The sequence below is a fragment of the Glycine soja genome, chromosome 12 (assembly GCF_004193775.1).
Source record: "Glycine soja cultivar W05 chromosome 12, ASM419377v2, whole genome shotgun sequence".
Lineage (NCBI taxonomy): Eukaryota > Viridiplantae > Streptophyta > Magnoliopsida > Fabales > Fabaceae > Glycine > Glycine soja.
Window position 1 is genome coordinate 38,574,128 of NC_041013.1, and position 17,559 is coordinate 38,591,686.

Consider the following 17,559-nt stretch of genomic DNA (forward strand, 5'->3'; position numbering starts at 1 on the left):
CCCATTGTTGCTATCAGGTTTCGACCCATTTTTAAAATGAGGGCAAAAATCCTTCATTCTACCTTGTTTAATACTTCCATGTGTTTCTTCAGATTCCATATCACGTTCCTTATTAAGTATTTCAAAACGTGAACCTGAGGTAACCCCTCATTTCTCACCAAAAAACCCTAAGGAACTAGGAATAAAATCTATCCCCACATTTTTGAATCCTCTTTTTCCTTGATTCTTCCTCGTATTTATTTTAACTAGAAGCCAATACCCATAAATGTTATCTGCCTTATTATGATTGCCATTCGTAACATCCATAATTGAATTTGCATGATTGGAATCAGTTACATCTTTCTCATTTAATGTCATATTCTCCACACCTTGCACTGGTAGCTCAACCCTAACCGAAGGAACTACACCAACCTTAGCCCCATCATTACCACTCACCTTCTCCTCCAGGGCCACCTTCTTCTCTAGACAAGCATCCTCCTTATAACCATACTTCCTACAACAAAAGTAAATGGAGTATAATCCTTCGTATTATAGGCTTAAAAGGTATCCTCGGGCAATAATAATCTTGGGTTGAAGGGGTTTATGCAGATCCAATCCCTCACATATAAGAGCAAACTGACCTCTAACTTAGATAGGCATCACTCTATCACTTTAACATCTCACCCAGTGTTGTTCCAATGCTCCATAAAAACTGATCATTAAACAACTTACTGGGTAAATCAGGAATTCTAATCCAAACTAGTAACCTCCTACCAATATTAGGGTTTGTCAAGAAGAACGATCGCCATATTTGGACAAGAATATAGTGATAGACAATCATCCAAGGACCCTCCATAAAAGGCATGTTTATAGTCCTCATTTGATGTAAATAGCACCCGAAGTAATTTTTTGGAACATCTATAATCTTGATGGAACCTTTACGAGCTCATACACAATTCAATTTGGCCTCCAACATCATATATCCCACTCGCTTCCCTAACACAATCACCATGAGAAACCCCTTCCAAGGCTTGCACCAATATGAAAATTCTTCATCAAAGATAGGCACCTCCTGGAATCATTTTGTACCCTCCTTAAAAATGGGAGGAGGTGAGATCTCCTTATTAGGAGTACCAAAACATCTTCCATCAAAGGAGAGAAAGGAATAATCCTTTCATGCAACAAAAGCTTGTTCTTATATGGTTAATTCACCTCTTTAATGCAACCTTCAACCTCCTCACCCTTCTTGTAAATGCCTCATTCATCATCATTAGATTTACGTTTGACTTTTTTTTAGTGCTTTTAAGAAGTTCATCATCTTCTTTAGAAGCCCTAACAGAGCTCTTTCTCCCACACTCCATCCACACAAAAAATATTGATTAATTTTTTATCCTTTGATAACTTTCTAAACTTACGTGACTTATCTTGGTAATCTTGATACTAAAAACTATTAGTGGTAATAGATTTGATGAATTTTATATTTGATATAAATAAAATTATAGAACAAAGAAATCAGACTTTTCAAACAAACATAAAAAAGTGTTTCAATCTAAGCACATGATTTTTCTATTTATTTTATAAAAATTATAATGAATAGATATTTTTTTATGTATAAAATATATATTTAAATTTCTGATAAATAATTTATATATGGTACTTTATAAAAAATGAAATTCAATTATAAATAAAGATGAAAACGATAATAGGAAGAGATAAATGAATTAGAATAAAAGAGATAAATAAATAAAAAAAATAAGTAGAGATAAAAAGAAAAAAATTGAGATAGTAAAAAAATTGTGTTAGTTGTTAAATCAAATTAAATTTAAAGTTAAATTATGAAGTACTTTGAAAAGGAAAAAATATTAAAAAAATTATGTTTAATATATGAGATACATGGATCAATGAAGGTAAAAAAAAACTTATAAAAATATTCTTATTTAAGATTTTTTTTGAAACGTTCTCGTTGAAAAATGATTCTTAGAAATGCTCTCATTAAATATTTAGATTTAAAATATATGAGTAGATATTAAAACATGTCATATGCTATGAATCAAAATTCAAAATTTGAAGAACAAAATTTTGTTTGTTACATTTTTTTCATAAAAGAGTAACTTTTTTTTGTGAATATAATTATTTTTACAATGTTTCCGTGCATTTATATCAATTTTTCAAATAAATGAATTAGCAAAAAAAAGAGATAAATGATTAAAAAAATAAATAAATAAATAAAGATAAAAGGATAATAATTTGAGATAGTAAAAAAATTGAGTTATTTGTTAAATCATGTTAAATTTAAAACTTTAATGTTTTTTCCTTTCAAAGTACTTAATAACTTATGATTGTAATTATGTTTTAAATTATTTTGAAAATCTGGGAATATAGAGGATCCATTTAGATTAAAAAGAGAAAAAAAAAATAGGATGACATGCAAAGAAATGTGTTGGAAAGTATTTTGGAGGATGATGTGGACATTGACAACCTTGGATTTTGCACTTTGAATTGGTGAAAAGTGAAAACAAACAAATATTCTTACATGAATGGAGATATATTGACTCTTCATGTGTTTATTGAATCATATGAGTTTACATTCAGTATAGGAGGTTGAGTCCTTGGTTAATTTCATAGTTCCTAAAATCTCATTATATTTGAAGCTTTGATTTGCACTTAAAATTGACTAAAATCTCATATTATAAATGTTAACAATTTGCAATCTAAAATAGATAAAGTGAAAAAGATTGAATCATATGTGTAAACCTAATTCCTTTTTTTTTTTTTTTTGCATTTTGCTTGCAATATCATGATATTGAGTGCTAATGGTGTGTTTAAATTTTTAGAATTGTCTAGTTTAACTTTAACTAATGTTGGGATTGCTAGTGTTTTTTAAGGTAATATTTTCAAGTTAGTTTGTGATTAGATTTACTTTTCACCCTCTTTGTAATTTTTGTTATTATGTTTATTCCTTGAAATTATTTAGAAAGATTGCATACGTTTAGAACAAAAGATCGGAAGCAACAAAAATGAGAGCAAACATATAATAACATATTCAAAATTGTAACCAAGCATTGCCTATTGGTTCTATTCATGATTCATAACTAGAAAGTTTCTTTGGTCCCTTGCTAATCCAAGCATGTGCTTTTTTGAGTTTTATACAATCTTTTGAACTTGATGATAATTATTTTGAATTATTCATGAGTTATCTTAAACATTACAAATAAGTGATAAATATATTGTAAATGTTATAAAATTAGTTACAATATTTAAACAAAAGGTTATGAGTTAAAAAGATGATGATTGACATTCTCTGTTCAGTGATGTTTCATTATTTTGTGAAAACACACACACAACATATTGTCATTTTAAGTATGAATGACATATTTCAAATACAAGGATGGTCAAGGTGCGAAATGGAACAAGCTTATGATCTATATCACCATTAAGTGGTTGATCGACAACTACAAGAGTTGAATAATTATTTTATAACAAAATTGTGTTGCTTCTATATGTAATATGCTTAAGTTAAAGAGATTCATTCCTACATTAGATAAGGAGGAATTGATATGTTTTGCTCAATTTTATTCATTAGAACTTCCTTTCGTTGAATTTTGGATCTTGATAGTAAACTTATAAATTATTTGATAGATGTATGTTCTGACAATATGTGACACCCTCTACCTCAACATGTATATAAATGGGAAAAATATATATAAAACATGGAATTTAATTAAATCAATTTTATCCAATAAAATCGTAAGTAAATCCACGTGGGTAAAAGATTCACATTCATTTCACTATTACCAAATAAAACTTCTCAGAAACATTTTTGACTCAAAACAAAGCCGTTCAAGTTTATAAAAAAAAAACTCAAGTTAAGCAGCAAAATCAAGTAAAGTAAAATGGCATGTTTGGAACATCATGCAATTATAAATAAATTCATGTCATAATGTCACATCCTATAAGATCATTATGTCTTGGTATCCTCTAGCACAAGGTTCCTTAAAGCAATTCACCTAGTCATCTGTTCCAACAAACACAAGGTTTGAGATCTTCACAGGATCTAAGCACAAACAACACACGGGAAGTAAGTTATCACATTCCTAAACAGATAGAGATAAAAAAAGGCATATATATATATATATATATATATATATATATATATATATATATATATATAATATAATTTGCATTATTTTACCACTCATTGCAAAACATCACTTATCTGAAGGATTTAATCACAAAATCATATTGTACACCTTCACATTAATCACGTGTTCAAAACAACACATCTCAAGTATAACACAACATCTCGCACTCACATAATTCATTGTCCACCATCACGTAGCAAGTCATAATGATCATTACACAAACGTTATGCAACATATACAATAAGACTCAATCCTATATGTAATGTGATATCATGTCAGTGAAATCATAAGGTGACCAGTCATTGTCATTCTGTTTTGCAAGAATGCTCCAACTATATGGGATCAACATAGGCTATTAGGCTTAAAGAAGCATTCAAACCTAGTGTATTTATCCCCAAGGTATAGACTCCTAAGAATTTGTTAAGTCCTTACCTTCTTGATTCAAGTCCAACCTCTAAAACAACTTTTGCATGCAGACATTGCTCATGAATTATACAATACCCACAACCTCACACTTGTATTCAAAACACATTTAGTACAATGTGTTACAATTTAACACCTCAGGTTCTTAACTTGGAATCCTACACTTTCCTTTTAACACCTCATGCATTGCGCTACAATTTAACACCTTAGGTTCCTAACTTGGAACCTTACACTTTTCTTTTAACACCTCGCGCGTTATGCTACAATTTAATACCTCAGGTTCCTAACTTGAAACTCTACGCTTTCCTTTTAACACATCGCGCATAAATATTTTTCTCAAGGTAAATATCAGTCAGGTTATTATATAATTCACAACTTAAAATATAAGTAATATCACATCAAGTATTAACCACACTCTTATTCACAATCATATCCCATGTCCACAATTTAATACCTTCCAACGTCACAATCCATCATCACATGCTCACATGTATCTCACAAATTAACACATGCTCAACTTGTCACTTATACTCAATTTCAATCACAATTCATAATATACAAATAGTATTACATATATAAACACACATAGTATATAAATAACTAAACACACAAATATTGTACCATGAATTTACAAAGTGAAATATAATCAAACAAAAATGCATCAAGGATTCACTAAAACTTTTGAAGAACCTTATAGTTAAATAGACTTTGGCCAATTTTAAAGAACAACAATATGAAACAATGTTTATACTGATAGTAAATATTAAAACTAAAATAGTAATGGAGACCGTCCTTCTATTAGCCTATTCTAATTCCAAATTATAATATTAATTCCAGGCTATGTAAAAAAAATCCTAAAAAGCACAAAAAGGAAAAAAAAACAAAATCAATATTTCACTTCTTACTGTAAATCTCTCCTTACTTAATTTCATTAATTCACGCTAATTAGAAAAAGTCTAATTTCTAAGGTTCATACTTAACACAAGAAGTCAAGAACATATTAATTTCACAACAATTTTGCATCGAAACATCAATTGGTCCATTAAACACAATCAATTGGTGATTAAAAGCATGCAAAAAAAATTGAATTTCATAAAACAACCTAAAATAACCAAAAATTAATCCTTTAGGGATCCCTAAACATGTTCATTCTAATTCCCAAGCGTGAGTAACTTATCCCTTACCTCTAAGCGGACTCATATGTGTAGTTCGGTAGCGATAACGACGTCTCTAGCAGTTTCTTAAGATCCCTCAAGCATTTTCCTTAGTTGCTTTGTTAGGGTTTTCAAGTGCTAGAGAGAAAGAGAAAGGTTTGGAGCCTCAATTTTATTATCTTTGTGGAAGGGACATTTCTCTCTCTCTACAAACATTATTTTAAAAATCCCAACGATGAGAATGTGCATAAATGAGTTCTAAAGGTGGTGTGAAATTTTCAAGACAGTCCAATGATTAACGAGTCTGCGATTATAATTTTAATTGGACATATATGAGTATATAGAGAAAAAAAGAAGATTTTGGGAGAAAAAGAAGGGATAACGAATTTGAGAGGAAGAAGCGTAGTAACCTAACATGTCTCTATTTATAATTAGGATAGCCTATTATTTTTTTATTTTATAAAAAAAACTTTATTTTATTCTTTCATTAAATAAATAACCAATTAAAACATTCCTTTATTTTTCTAAAACATCATTTTACTCTATTTATTTTCTAATACTATGAAATCTTTATTTTAATTAACAAAAACCCTTTCTTATCATTTATTTAATTTCTAAAAACTCTATTAATTTTTAAATAAAACTTTTTTTTTATTTTCAAAAAATGAGGTGTTACACAATGCATTTCAAAATTGTAGGGGATTAGTGATCTTTTATAAAACTTGTGGACGAGAAACATGTTATTTATATGTTAGTGTATTATTTGCTTCTAGAGTTATGCTTGGATATTACTATTGACAATTGCATTAGTTGATTTTTTTTTTTGCTATAAATACCATTAAGAATCAAATGTGGAATCACATGCAAGATTAATAGTTGAATGATTATTAAGTTATTTATATATTAATAATTTTTTTATAATATTGAAAATAAGAAAATAATGCAATATTTTTTAAATATGAAAACTTGTAGAGAAAATTATTATATATTAGGAAAAAACAGGCACTAAGTACCTAAGTGTTTTTTTTTATATTATTCAAATAAAAAAAATAGAAGCCAGTGGATGGTTTATAAAGGTAATTATAGGAATAAAATTATAATTAATGATTATAATGATAAGAATAAAATAAGTATAAAAATATGTCTACCAAAATACCTTATTCCCTTTAGCAAATCATTGTCCCTTATCTATACGATTGAAAATATGCTAACAATAAGAATTAATTTACAACTTTTATAATCTATGTTTAATTGTTCATTTTCATAATAATTATTTTAAAAATTATATTAACAAAATTTTATAATTAAATAATAATATAAAATAACACAACTATTAAATCCATAATTTATTAAAAATAATAATTGATAAACACTTTTAAACATTTTAGTACTTTAAATATCATATCAACATTTCTTATTTATTTCTCTTTTCTTATCACATCCAATCAGTATCATATATATAACTCTTTTTCTCTCCTGTTGAATGAGATTGTATATTCACATGTATTTTTTTCCATTATAGATAAGTGAATAATGACTGTTAAAAAAATGACATAGGGACACGTATGTGCGATTAATATCAGCGCCATAAAACTTGGGTTATTAATGACTGAATTCAGTTTTCAATTTTCGATTAAAAATAAAAAATATCAGCGCCATAAAACACGAGATATGGCGGGAAGGCAAGGTGAGTGAGAGGCCACGTGCGTATCGCGTGGACTCCCGCCAAGTAAGTAACGGAGACTCATCAATAACTGTGACTATTCCACCAAAAAAAATATAAATAAAAAATCAATCCCTGTGAGTTGTGACTCACTCCTCGCGCCTCTTTGTGAATTTATGAATTTAGACTTTCCTTCTTCCTTTCTTTTTTCGCCTTCAATTTTCCAAACCCTTGGCGCGAAATCAGGTACTTAGGGTTAGGGTTAGGGTTAGGGTTCCGATGGGGAGCAAGGTGAGCGACCACCACTTATCCACCGTCCGATCCATCGTGGGTTCCGAATTCTCCGACATGGACATCATCAGGGCCCTCCACATGGCCAAAAACGACGTCACTGCGGCCATCAACATCATCTTCGACACTCACACCGCCCCCAAATTCAAGGCCACGCGCCCCACCAATCCCCCACCAGTTTCTCCCCCAGAACCGACGCCTCCCGCTCCCACCGTCACCGCCAACTCAAACCACAGAGTCGGTGAACGACACAGCGACAGTAACCGCGACGATTGGTGGTTCGTGAGTTGTGGTGAAATGACGGGTTTGTCCACGTGTAAAGGGAGGACTATAAGCTCCGGCGAGACCGTGGTTTTCAAGTTCCCGGCAAAGAAGCTCTCCGCTTCGCCCTCTCCAGGGAAGGGGTTCGGGCGGGCAGTGGCTTGTTCGGAGATTGTTCGATTCTCGACGGAACAAGCTGGGGAGGTAATGTGAACAATGGCGTCGTAACTGAAGTAACGTTTGTTCAATTCAATCTGTGTTCTGATTAACGGTGTTTTGGTGTGGCAGATTGGTAGAATACCGAACGAATGGGGTCGGTGCCTTTTGCCTCTCGTGCGGGATCATAAGGTTAGGATTGAGGGGCAGTGTAAATACGCCCCTAATGTTTTGGGTATCATGGACTCCATTGTTTTGTCAGTGAGGTATGTTTGATGTGAAATGCTATGTGGCTTGCCACCGTGTTCATGGATTATGCTTTGCGTTGAAGTACTCGTGTATGGAATTTTATGGTTTGCATTTATGTTTTTTTGATGGTGAAAGCTGAATTCTGCTTGTTTTTGGGACTCTTTCAGTGTATTTATCAATAGTTCGATGTTTGATAAGCATCACCAGGTTTCTCTCAAGGATGCTGCCAACTCCACTGATGAATCAGTGTTTCATCCGCTTCCAACTTTGTTTCGGTTGCTGGGTTTAAACCCTTTTAAGAAGGTGGTTGTTGGTCCTGTGTCACCTGTTTTTCATTTTTATTTTTCTGAACATCTTTTGTATCGTTGGTTATATTTAGTTGGAAGGTGTTATGTTTTATTTGTGTGTGGAGTTTGCTTTTGTTGTTTGATAAGATAGCTCTCTAATTAGTCTGAAGAAAGTTGTACTTGAATGTTGACTTGCATCATTTCTTGATTTTTAGGCGGAGTTAACTCCTGGTGATTTCTATTCCAACAAACGTCCTCTCAGTCAAAGGGTACAAAACTCTACGGCTTTAATTGCTTTGTGACTATTTCTGCAACCATTTTTGCATGCTACCTTTCTTTAACAGGAAGATATTCTCTTCAGGTCCCATTACCACGTACCAAGTCTGAGCATCCTTCTCAAAATGGTCAGGAGAATGACAATGAGGATTCCATTTCTGAAATTGATGTTGAGAACATTGTTGGTGTTGGATCGAGCTCAGAGTTAGAGGTGCTATATTCTGAGAGTAACATGCACTGTTTTACTTATGCTTATAAATGGTGCAATAGTCTTTAACCAGAAAGTGTTGTTCAGGAAATGGACCCCCCTGGTAATCTTATGTGTGAACTGCGGCCCTATCAAAAGCAGGCGCTTTATTGGATGATCCAGATGGAGAAGGGACAATCTATGGACGAGACAGCAACAACCCTCCATCCATGTTGGGAGGCATATCACCTGGCTGACAAGTATACCTTTGGCTATTTAATATCATGGATTCATGGTTTTAAATTGTGGTTGCATTGTGAAAACCAAATTGTGGACAAATGCATTGGATGTGGCTGCAATTGTGGTTGTGGACCACAATTTAAAATCCTTTTTAACACACATGCACACACATAGAAAAACCAATGAGTGGTTTTGATGAAGTATTTGTGCTTGTACTTGCTAGGAGGGAGCTTGTTATTTATTTGAATGCATTTTCTGGTGAAGCCTCAATAGAATTTCCTAGCACCCTTCAAATGGCCAGAGGAGGAGTATGTTTCTTAAGGAGTTAACCCTGGAAAATTTTCTTGCTTTCACATACTGTTCAACATTTGTAATGCATTATTTTATTGTGAATTTGAAGATTTTGGCAGATGCTATGGGGCTTGGAAAGACCATCATGACCATATCCCTTCTCGTTGCCCATTCAGGAAAGGGTGGATCAATAGCCAGTCAACCCATAACCCAATCCTTTATTGAAGGTGGTGAAGTTAGTGATACAGTGCACAATTTTTCAAACATACCCAAGAAGGCAACTAAATTTGCTGGTTTTGATAAACTGATGAAGCAAAAGAATGTTCTAATGAGTGGTGGCAACTTGATAATATGTCCCATGACTCTTCTTGGGCAATGGAAGGTATTAGTGTTGTCAATTTTTGCATATGTAGCTCTCTGGTTACATCATTTCTCTACTTGAAAGTAGTATCACATTGTATTCAGCTGTGGGATGTATAGAGTAAGTCAAATACTTTTCAGTTGTGATCATTTGAAAATTTCTACAGGCGGAGATTGAAACTCATGTGCACCCTGGGTCTCTGTCTCTATATGTTCACTATGGACAAAGTAGGCCAAAAGATGCAAAAAGTCTCGCCCAAAGTGATGTTGTAATTACTACATATGGAATTTTGGCCTCTGAATTTTCCAGCGAGGTAGTTGAAAGTTGAAACCTGTATACTATCTCTGATAGTGGCTATTTGCTTCATTTCTTAAGACTTATCAACTGGTGCATCTTTCAATCTGTCTTATGTACAGAGTGCAGAGGATAATGGTGGACTCTTCTCAATTCGGTGGTTTAGAGTGGTTCTTGATGAAGCACATACCATAAAATCTTCTAAAAGCCAAATTTCTTTAGCAGCTGCTGCTCTAATTGCTGACAGACGTTGGTGTCTAACAGGCACTCCGATTCAGGTGAATTATAATTGAGTCTCATGGCTGAAAACTTTCTTTTTGGTGTTTGTGGATTAATTAACTAGTCAATTTACCTAGAATAAGAAATTTCGCACTAATCCTAAATTTTACAGAAGACCACTATGTGATGCTTTAACTTGATATACCGGAAACCTTTGATTGGCACTAAGATTATATTGCATGATTAAACTTATGAAATCTTTAATTATCTCTGACAGTGTCTTATAGTTTCCATCTTTGAGTTGTATAATTAGAATCTATCCATGACATTGTAGTATCATAGTTGATAAGGTTTTGCTAATTTGTTCTGAGTTATGGAGTTGGACTACGTAGAATCTATCCGTGACATTGTAGTATCATTATTATTCATGTTTCTATCATAGTGTTGTGAGTTGGACACTGTGTTTAAGCTGATAATCCATGTTCTGTAATACACATGTACCTTGCAATGCTGTCAAACCCTTAGCGTGTCTGGATAAGCTTTATTGTTTTTTAAATTCTGGAAGTGATTTTGGTATGAAAAACTTTCTTTGAAAAGTTATAAAAACAGTTTTTGGATTTTTTCCAAATGAGTATGTACTTAAATTTTTTCATGGAACTGCTGTTCATGTACTTAGATTATTTTGGAGTAGTCTAGTGTTCCAAATCAGTTTTTATTCTTCCTGACTTGGAGTCCTTTTTAATCTACAGAACAGCCTTGAGGATATTTACAGTCTTCTGCGGTTTCTGAGAATAGAGCCTTGGGGTCATTGGGCATGGTAAAGTTACCTCTTTCTTTGTGTTGGATATGTTAGCTCTTTATGTCCAATGTTATCTACTACTTCCCGTTTTTCTCATCAGGGTTATTTTTTTAGCTTCTGAAGGCCATTTTTGGGTGGTGAATAATGCTAGATTATGATTTTTTTGGGAGGGGGTAGGGGAAGTTAAATATGGGTTTAAAATGAACTTTTTATTTTGTATCTCTAACAGAATTTATAATTTCTACATTCTACGGAAGTTGGAGCTTTCAATTATTTTCTTCCCATTATTGAATCAAATAACAATGGTAACAAGACTTGTACATGACAATATGACATTTATAATTTTATAGCATAAATCTTGTGTAAGCTTAAGACAAGTTGTTTGATTGACTCTCCTTTTTACTTCACTTTTAAAACTTCTGTTGGTTGATTACAATGGCATCAATCGGAGAAGAATTCTACACCCTGTGATTTGATTGGGCGTTTATGAGAGTAACATTTTCTAGTCAAAATTTCTGTAACATAAATGGAGTACAAAATATGAGACCAAGTTGGAAATCAGGAATGCTTAGCATAGTCATCTAAAGCAAAGTATTTGTTGTGGGGTCATTTTTTTTATAAGTTATTCCTAATCTGTTTATTACTTTGACTGTTTACTGTTTTTAAGTGGGTATGTGGCTGGAGTACTAGACTGTGAAGATTTGCTTTATATGATCTAGGTGGAACAAACTTATTCAGAAACCATTTGAGGGTGGTGATGAAAGAGGGCTGAAGTTAGTTCAATCAATTTTGAAGCCAATCATGTTGAGGAGAACCAAACATAGCACAGATCGAGAGGGCAAGTCAGTAATCTGGTTAAAGACCTTTGCTATTTTAACATATAGTTCATTCTATTAACTTATCATTTGTTGCAGGCCCATCCTAGTTCTCCCTCCAGCTGATATGCAGGTAATTTACTGTGAACCCACAGAACCTGAAAAGGACTTTTATGGAGCCCTATTCAAAAGATCTAAGGTATTCTGAGTTTCTAATCTAAATTTAATATTTTCAGTTTTTCACCTTATTTTTTGGCAATGAAACAAGTCACATTGATCCAACTCATTGATGAAATTTATGCAGGTAAAATTTGACCAGTTTGTTGAGCAAGGGCGTGTTCTTCATAATTATGCTTCAATATTGGAGTTACTTTTACGTCTTCGGCAATGTTGTGATCATCCATTTCTTGTAATGAGGTATGATGTCTTACATTCCCGGTTTCTGTTAGTATACTTGAATTTTGTACCAAAATTCTACTGCCAGCACCTGAGCACAAATTATTCTAATTGTAAGCTTCTTGTCTGATTAATTGGTTTTTAAGCAGGTGTTACACTAACATTTAATCTGTTCAAAATTTCTAACCTGTTCTGATCACCATCATGCTATTCATAAGCTAATCTGAGGAGTTTTTTTGGTTAGGTTTGGTTGTTTTTCAAGTTCAGGAGAAATTTCAATACAAGAGACTTAAAATTTATATAAACACTGGCCTTTAAATATACTGTATGGGAGTTACAGTTTCCAAGTTGAATGTGAGAGTAGTAGAAACTTAGCACACTAAACAAATTGATCAGGGTGATAATACAATGATCAAATGCTGGATGACGGAAGCTGAAAAGTGAAAGCAAAAATGATAACTAGGAAGTACTTTTACATAATTAGTGTAATTGTCAAATTTTCTTTTTGACTTCGCCTAATTTTTGTTACTTTTTGAATCTGAAGAAAATAATATTAAGGGGAGGAACGTAAAATTTTCTTTTCTAATCATATTTGGAGGGACATGGATTTTTAGGATGGAACCTTAAATCAGTAGTATGGTTTGGAATAGAATTGATACTAACAGGTCTGTTTTATAAGACTTTCGAGGTTGGTGCCCCCTGCCCATTTTATTTTGCATAATTCAATCGTCTAAAGTATTTGGGAAATGCAGTTTGGGCTGTAGGTTCATCACAACCTTTTTTAGTTCTTGAAGTCCATGCGTGTGTTTATTGGGAAAAACCCAAGTCCTACATTGGCTAGAGATAAAACCAAGATATAGTATATAAGTGAGAGACAATTCTAACCCTATGAGCTAGCTTTTGGGATTGAGCTAGACCCAAACCCACATTCTAAAATGGTATCCAATTCTATCCTAGATCCATTCAAAGGGCCACCCACCATGTTATCCACACACCATTCTAAGAGTGTGTAAGGTGTTTATAATAGTTTGATGTCTTTGATTGCATCAGAACAATATGCTGCAGAGGATGATTTTCTTAAACTTTGCTTGATGTTGTTTTACTTTTGATGTTTCTTGGGAATTTTGTTTGATGTAATGTGATTGAAAAGCACTCTTGTGATTATGTTTTCTTTGACCCTTGTACCATTAAGTTGTTTTCTCTTCTAAAGTCTTAGATTATTGTCATGATAACAATTGATTCATTTAGTCGAGGTGATACTCAAGAATTTGCCGATCTAAACAAACTAGCTAAGCGCTTCCTTAGAGGAACCTATAGTGCTTCAGAAGGTGAAGTAAAAGATACACCTTCACGGGCTTATGTTCAAGAAGTTGTGGAAGAGCTACGTAAAGGGGAGCAAGGAGAGTGTCCAATATGTCTTGAAGTATTTGAAGATGCTGTGTTAACGCCTTGTGCTCACCGCTTATGCCGGGAATGCCTCTTGTCAAGTTGGCGAAATGCTACGTCTGGCTTATGTCCTGTTTGTAGGTATTATCAAGCTAACCCATTAGAATTTTCGACTCTTCTATTTAATTTGGACTGAAGGAAGTTCAAAATTGTCTTTATTGCAGTAGTTTTCAGATGAATCTTGGTTATGGTACAAATTCCTAACAATATTGTTTACTTTACAGGAAAACAATCAGCAGGCAGGATCTTATCACTGCCCCTACTGAGAATCGGTTTCAGGTGGATATTGAGAAGAACTGGGTAGAGTCTTGCAAGGTAACTGTTCTTTTGAATGAACTTGAAAATCTTTGCTCATCAGGCTCCAAAAGCATTGTTTTCAGCCAGTGGACTGCTTTTCTAGACCTCTTGCAGATTCCCTTTACTCGGTAAGATTTGTTACTAGTTGAATCATATCATTTTCTAGGAAAGATGCCATTCTTGTGGGAGAGAATCTCAGTGAGTGTGAATTTTTCATTGTGTTGTAATATTGTCATTCTTTCTAAATGGATCTCAGCTTTGAGGATTGCTATGATGCGGTGGCATGCTTCATCTGTTCTTTTCTGCATCATGCTTAAGCCATTAATGCCAATATGAGTTTAGTTACCTTTTTATTGGTTTAACATTTTTGCAATGAACAACAATACCAAAGAGGTTTTTTTCTTTGTGACTGAACTCATGTACAGGAATAACATTCCGTTTGTTCGTCTTGACGGGACTTTGAATCAGCAGCAGCGAGAAAAAGTAATCAAGCAATTCTCCGAAGACGGCGAAACCCTGGTCTTGACATACTTCCTCTCGCATTTGTTTGTGACCTAGACAGTGTAGTTAAACTGGTTCAATGCATTGACTATGCAATACTTATTTCTTGCATCAGGTGTTGTTAATGTCACTAAAAGCTGGTGGAGTAGGTATAAACCTAACAGCAGCTTCTAATGCTTTTGTCATGGTACGTGAAACTATTTTTTAACCAAATCGCATGGGGATAGTGTAATAAATTTGAACTCGGATAATTGGATTGCTATCAATATTGGGTATGATCCACATGATGCGAGTTTTTAATATTGGGAAAAACCCAAGTCCCATATTGGTCAGAGATAAGGTCAATATAGAGTATATAAGTGAGAGACAGCCGTCGCCCTTTGAGCTAGTTTTTGAGGTTGAGTTAGGCCCAAACCCTTCTATGATGCTCTTAGATCCATTAAACGGCTCACCCACCATATTATTCACGCACCAAATCCAAAAGTGCTGGGCATGAGCCGTGAAGGGGTGCATGGGAAAAAACCCAAGTCATACATTGGTTAGAGATAAGACAAAGATAGAATATATAAGGAGGGAGCAATCCTCACCCCATGAGGCTTTTATTAGGGTTGAGTTAGATCCAAACCCACATTCTAAGATTTAATCAAATTGATTATATAAAAAGAAAACTCATCCTCAACAAAGTTATTATTACCAGCATTGGACGCATATAAAACATCAACATAGTGACTGAAACCACATGATCTTTAGTGGAGCGTATAATATATGTTCTCCCTGCGTTATTAAAATGAAAATCACCATTACCCACTACCAAACACATCACCTTGTCTCAAGTCATCATTGAGGATAAATTAGTCAGCTAAATATTTCCATTCCATCACATTGTCGTAAGATTCAAGATTTAAACATCATGTTTAGGGTGAAAAAACTAACATACCTGGGTGCCAGCTCCTTGCTTCATGATGTTTAGGGTGACTATTCAAATTTAAATTATTATTGCTCACCAATACTTTTACTAGCTGCAGTGTAAATTTATAAATATTTTTTGTATTGTACATTTTAGTTGTTTTAGCATATTTTTAGATTAAGAAATTTAATCTTTCCAATATATTAGGAGTAAATAATTGCATGTATATAAGATTCAGAAAGTTGCATCGGAATGTTATGAAGAACCAATCCAATGGGTATATAGTGACATATTATTATTGTCATTTGTAAAGTATTTGTTTTTTTAGTAATTATGGATTATTGATGATTTTTCACTTTGGACAGGACCCATGGTGGAATCCTGCTGTTGAGGAACAAGCTGTTATGCGTATTCATCGTATTGGACAAACAAAGAAGGTTGCCATTAGACGGTTTATTGTGAAGGTATATTTAATATCCCAAATTTGGAAAATCATGCACATATCTTACATGGTTGCTTTATATATTTTTAAGTTAATTGCTTCACTGGGTACAAGAAATCTGCTAGTAAACTAGTTAAGTTTTTGTGGCAAAGTCACTGGCTGAACTAGACTTCTACCTTTTTACGAGATTGCTTTGTTCAAGCAAGTTAATTTTGGATAATTACGTGTCACTTGTCACTTGTTAGCATGTCTATTTGGTATCTATCACCAAATTATGTGAATCTTTTAACCTTGGTTCCGAGTATTGTTATTGACTTGAATGCAGCATTTGCTCTTGTGTTTAACATTGCAGGGGACAGTTGAGGAGAGAATGGAGGCAGTGCAAGCACGGAAACAACGAATGATTTCTGGTGCCTTGACTGATCAAGAAGTTCGAACTGCAAGGATTGAGGAGTTGAAGATGCTTTTTACTTAGACCAGAGGCAGTGCAAACATGTTTTCTTGCTTTGGGTGCACCAGCACTTTCACAAATTTTGCATCCCATGGTTTTTTTGTCTTCTTAAGTGCTGGTGACTGGCGAGTGCGAGGTAGTTGTGACTAGTAACATGAAGGTGCTTCTTAGGCGGGCATGTGTGCCAGGGAATAGTCTTTTAGCCTGCAACTTCCATAGTGAGATCAAGTTTAATGAATATCTTGGTCAACACAATGCTTGAATCAGGCTGTTTGGAGGGGGAGGTGCAAAGTAGATGAACGTTCTTGATGTAATTGGGGACATGCTGTTGTTATGCTATGTTTGGGAGAGGGGAACGAGTGGATAAGCGAAGAAATGGATGGACTTATTTCCCCTTGTTTGATATTTTAAGTTAAAAATAGAGGGAAGGATAGTTCTAAGTTTTTGGTTTTCAATGTAGTTCTTACTTTGTAAATCTTTTTGTCTAAGTTCAGTGTATGTATGTAATTCAACAACTATTTAATTAAAAATGATTTTTTTTCATCTGCATTACCCCCGATTTCGAGGGGAGGAATTCTTTGGCAGCTACCTGTTGATTAGCTTGGCTTTGTATCTTCGTGGTCTTCCTTTCTTTCCCCCCTTAACTTAAAAAACAAGAGCAACTGTTAAAATACATCTTTAATACGTATAGTTCTTTTGATGGAAATATCCCTATAAATACCTAAAGCAAGCATATCTCCTGTGTATATTCTATTCATTTCTAACATTTTACTAGAACTTATTCATCGAAGTGTATGTAAGTGTCCACCAATATTGTCAATTTGAGGATGTTGGTTTACTCTTTGAATCCTGACTCGGCCTAAAATACCATTTGATTTTTTTTAATCAATTTCTCAATTTTTTTATAAGCATTGATTTTGCAATTTTTAGTAAAATGAGTAAATAATATAGTTAAATAAAAATTTATATTTTAAAATTTACAGTGAAATCCAATTTTTGATATTTTAAAATATTTATATTTTTTATTCTTCA

At 33.4% G+C, this 17,559-nt stretch overlaps 1 protein-coding gene across 2 annotated transcripts; it reads left to right on the plus strand.

Moving 5' to 3' along the window:
* The first annotated feature begins 7,479 nt into the window (after positions 1-7,479).
* LOC114380158 (DNA repair protein RAD5A-like) lies at positions 7,480-17,079 on the plus strand. Of its 2 annotated transcripts, none has more exons than XM_028339106.1 (20): positions 7,480-8,117; positions 8,202-8,335; positions 8,486-8,621; positions 8,821-8,874; positions 8,967-9,092; positions 9,177-9,328; positions 9,532-9,616; positions 9,709-9,981; positions 10,127-10,273; positions 10,377-10,532; positions 11,223-11,290; positions 11,992-12,114; positions 12,187-12,286; positions 12,392-12,504; positions 13,732-14,010; positions 14,154-14,354; positions 14,652-14,745; positions 14,843-14,914; positions 16,000-16,098; positions 16,402-17,079. In XM_028339106.1, the coding sequence occupies exons 1-20, from the start codon at positions 7,641-7,643 to the stop codon at positions 16,549-16,551; spliced, it is 3,039 nt and encodes a 1,012-aa protein (XP_028194907.1). In that variant the 5' UTR covers positions 7,480-7,640; the 3' UTR covers positions 16,552-17,079. The 2 variants fall into 2 exon arrangements, with proteins under 2 accessions (XP_028194907.1, XP_028194908.1); XM_028339107.1 differs by having other exon boundaries at positions 7,482-8,117; positions 16,429-17,079.
* The last annotated feature ends 480 nt before the right edge of the window (positions 17,080-17,559 follow it).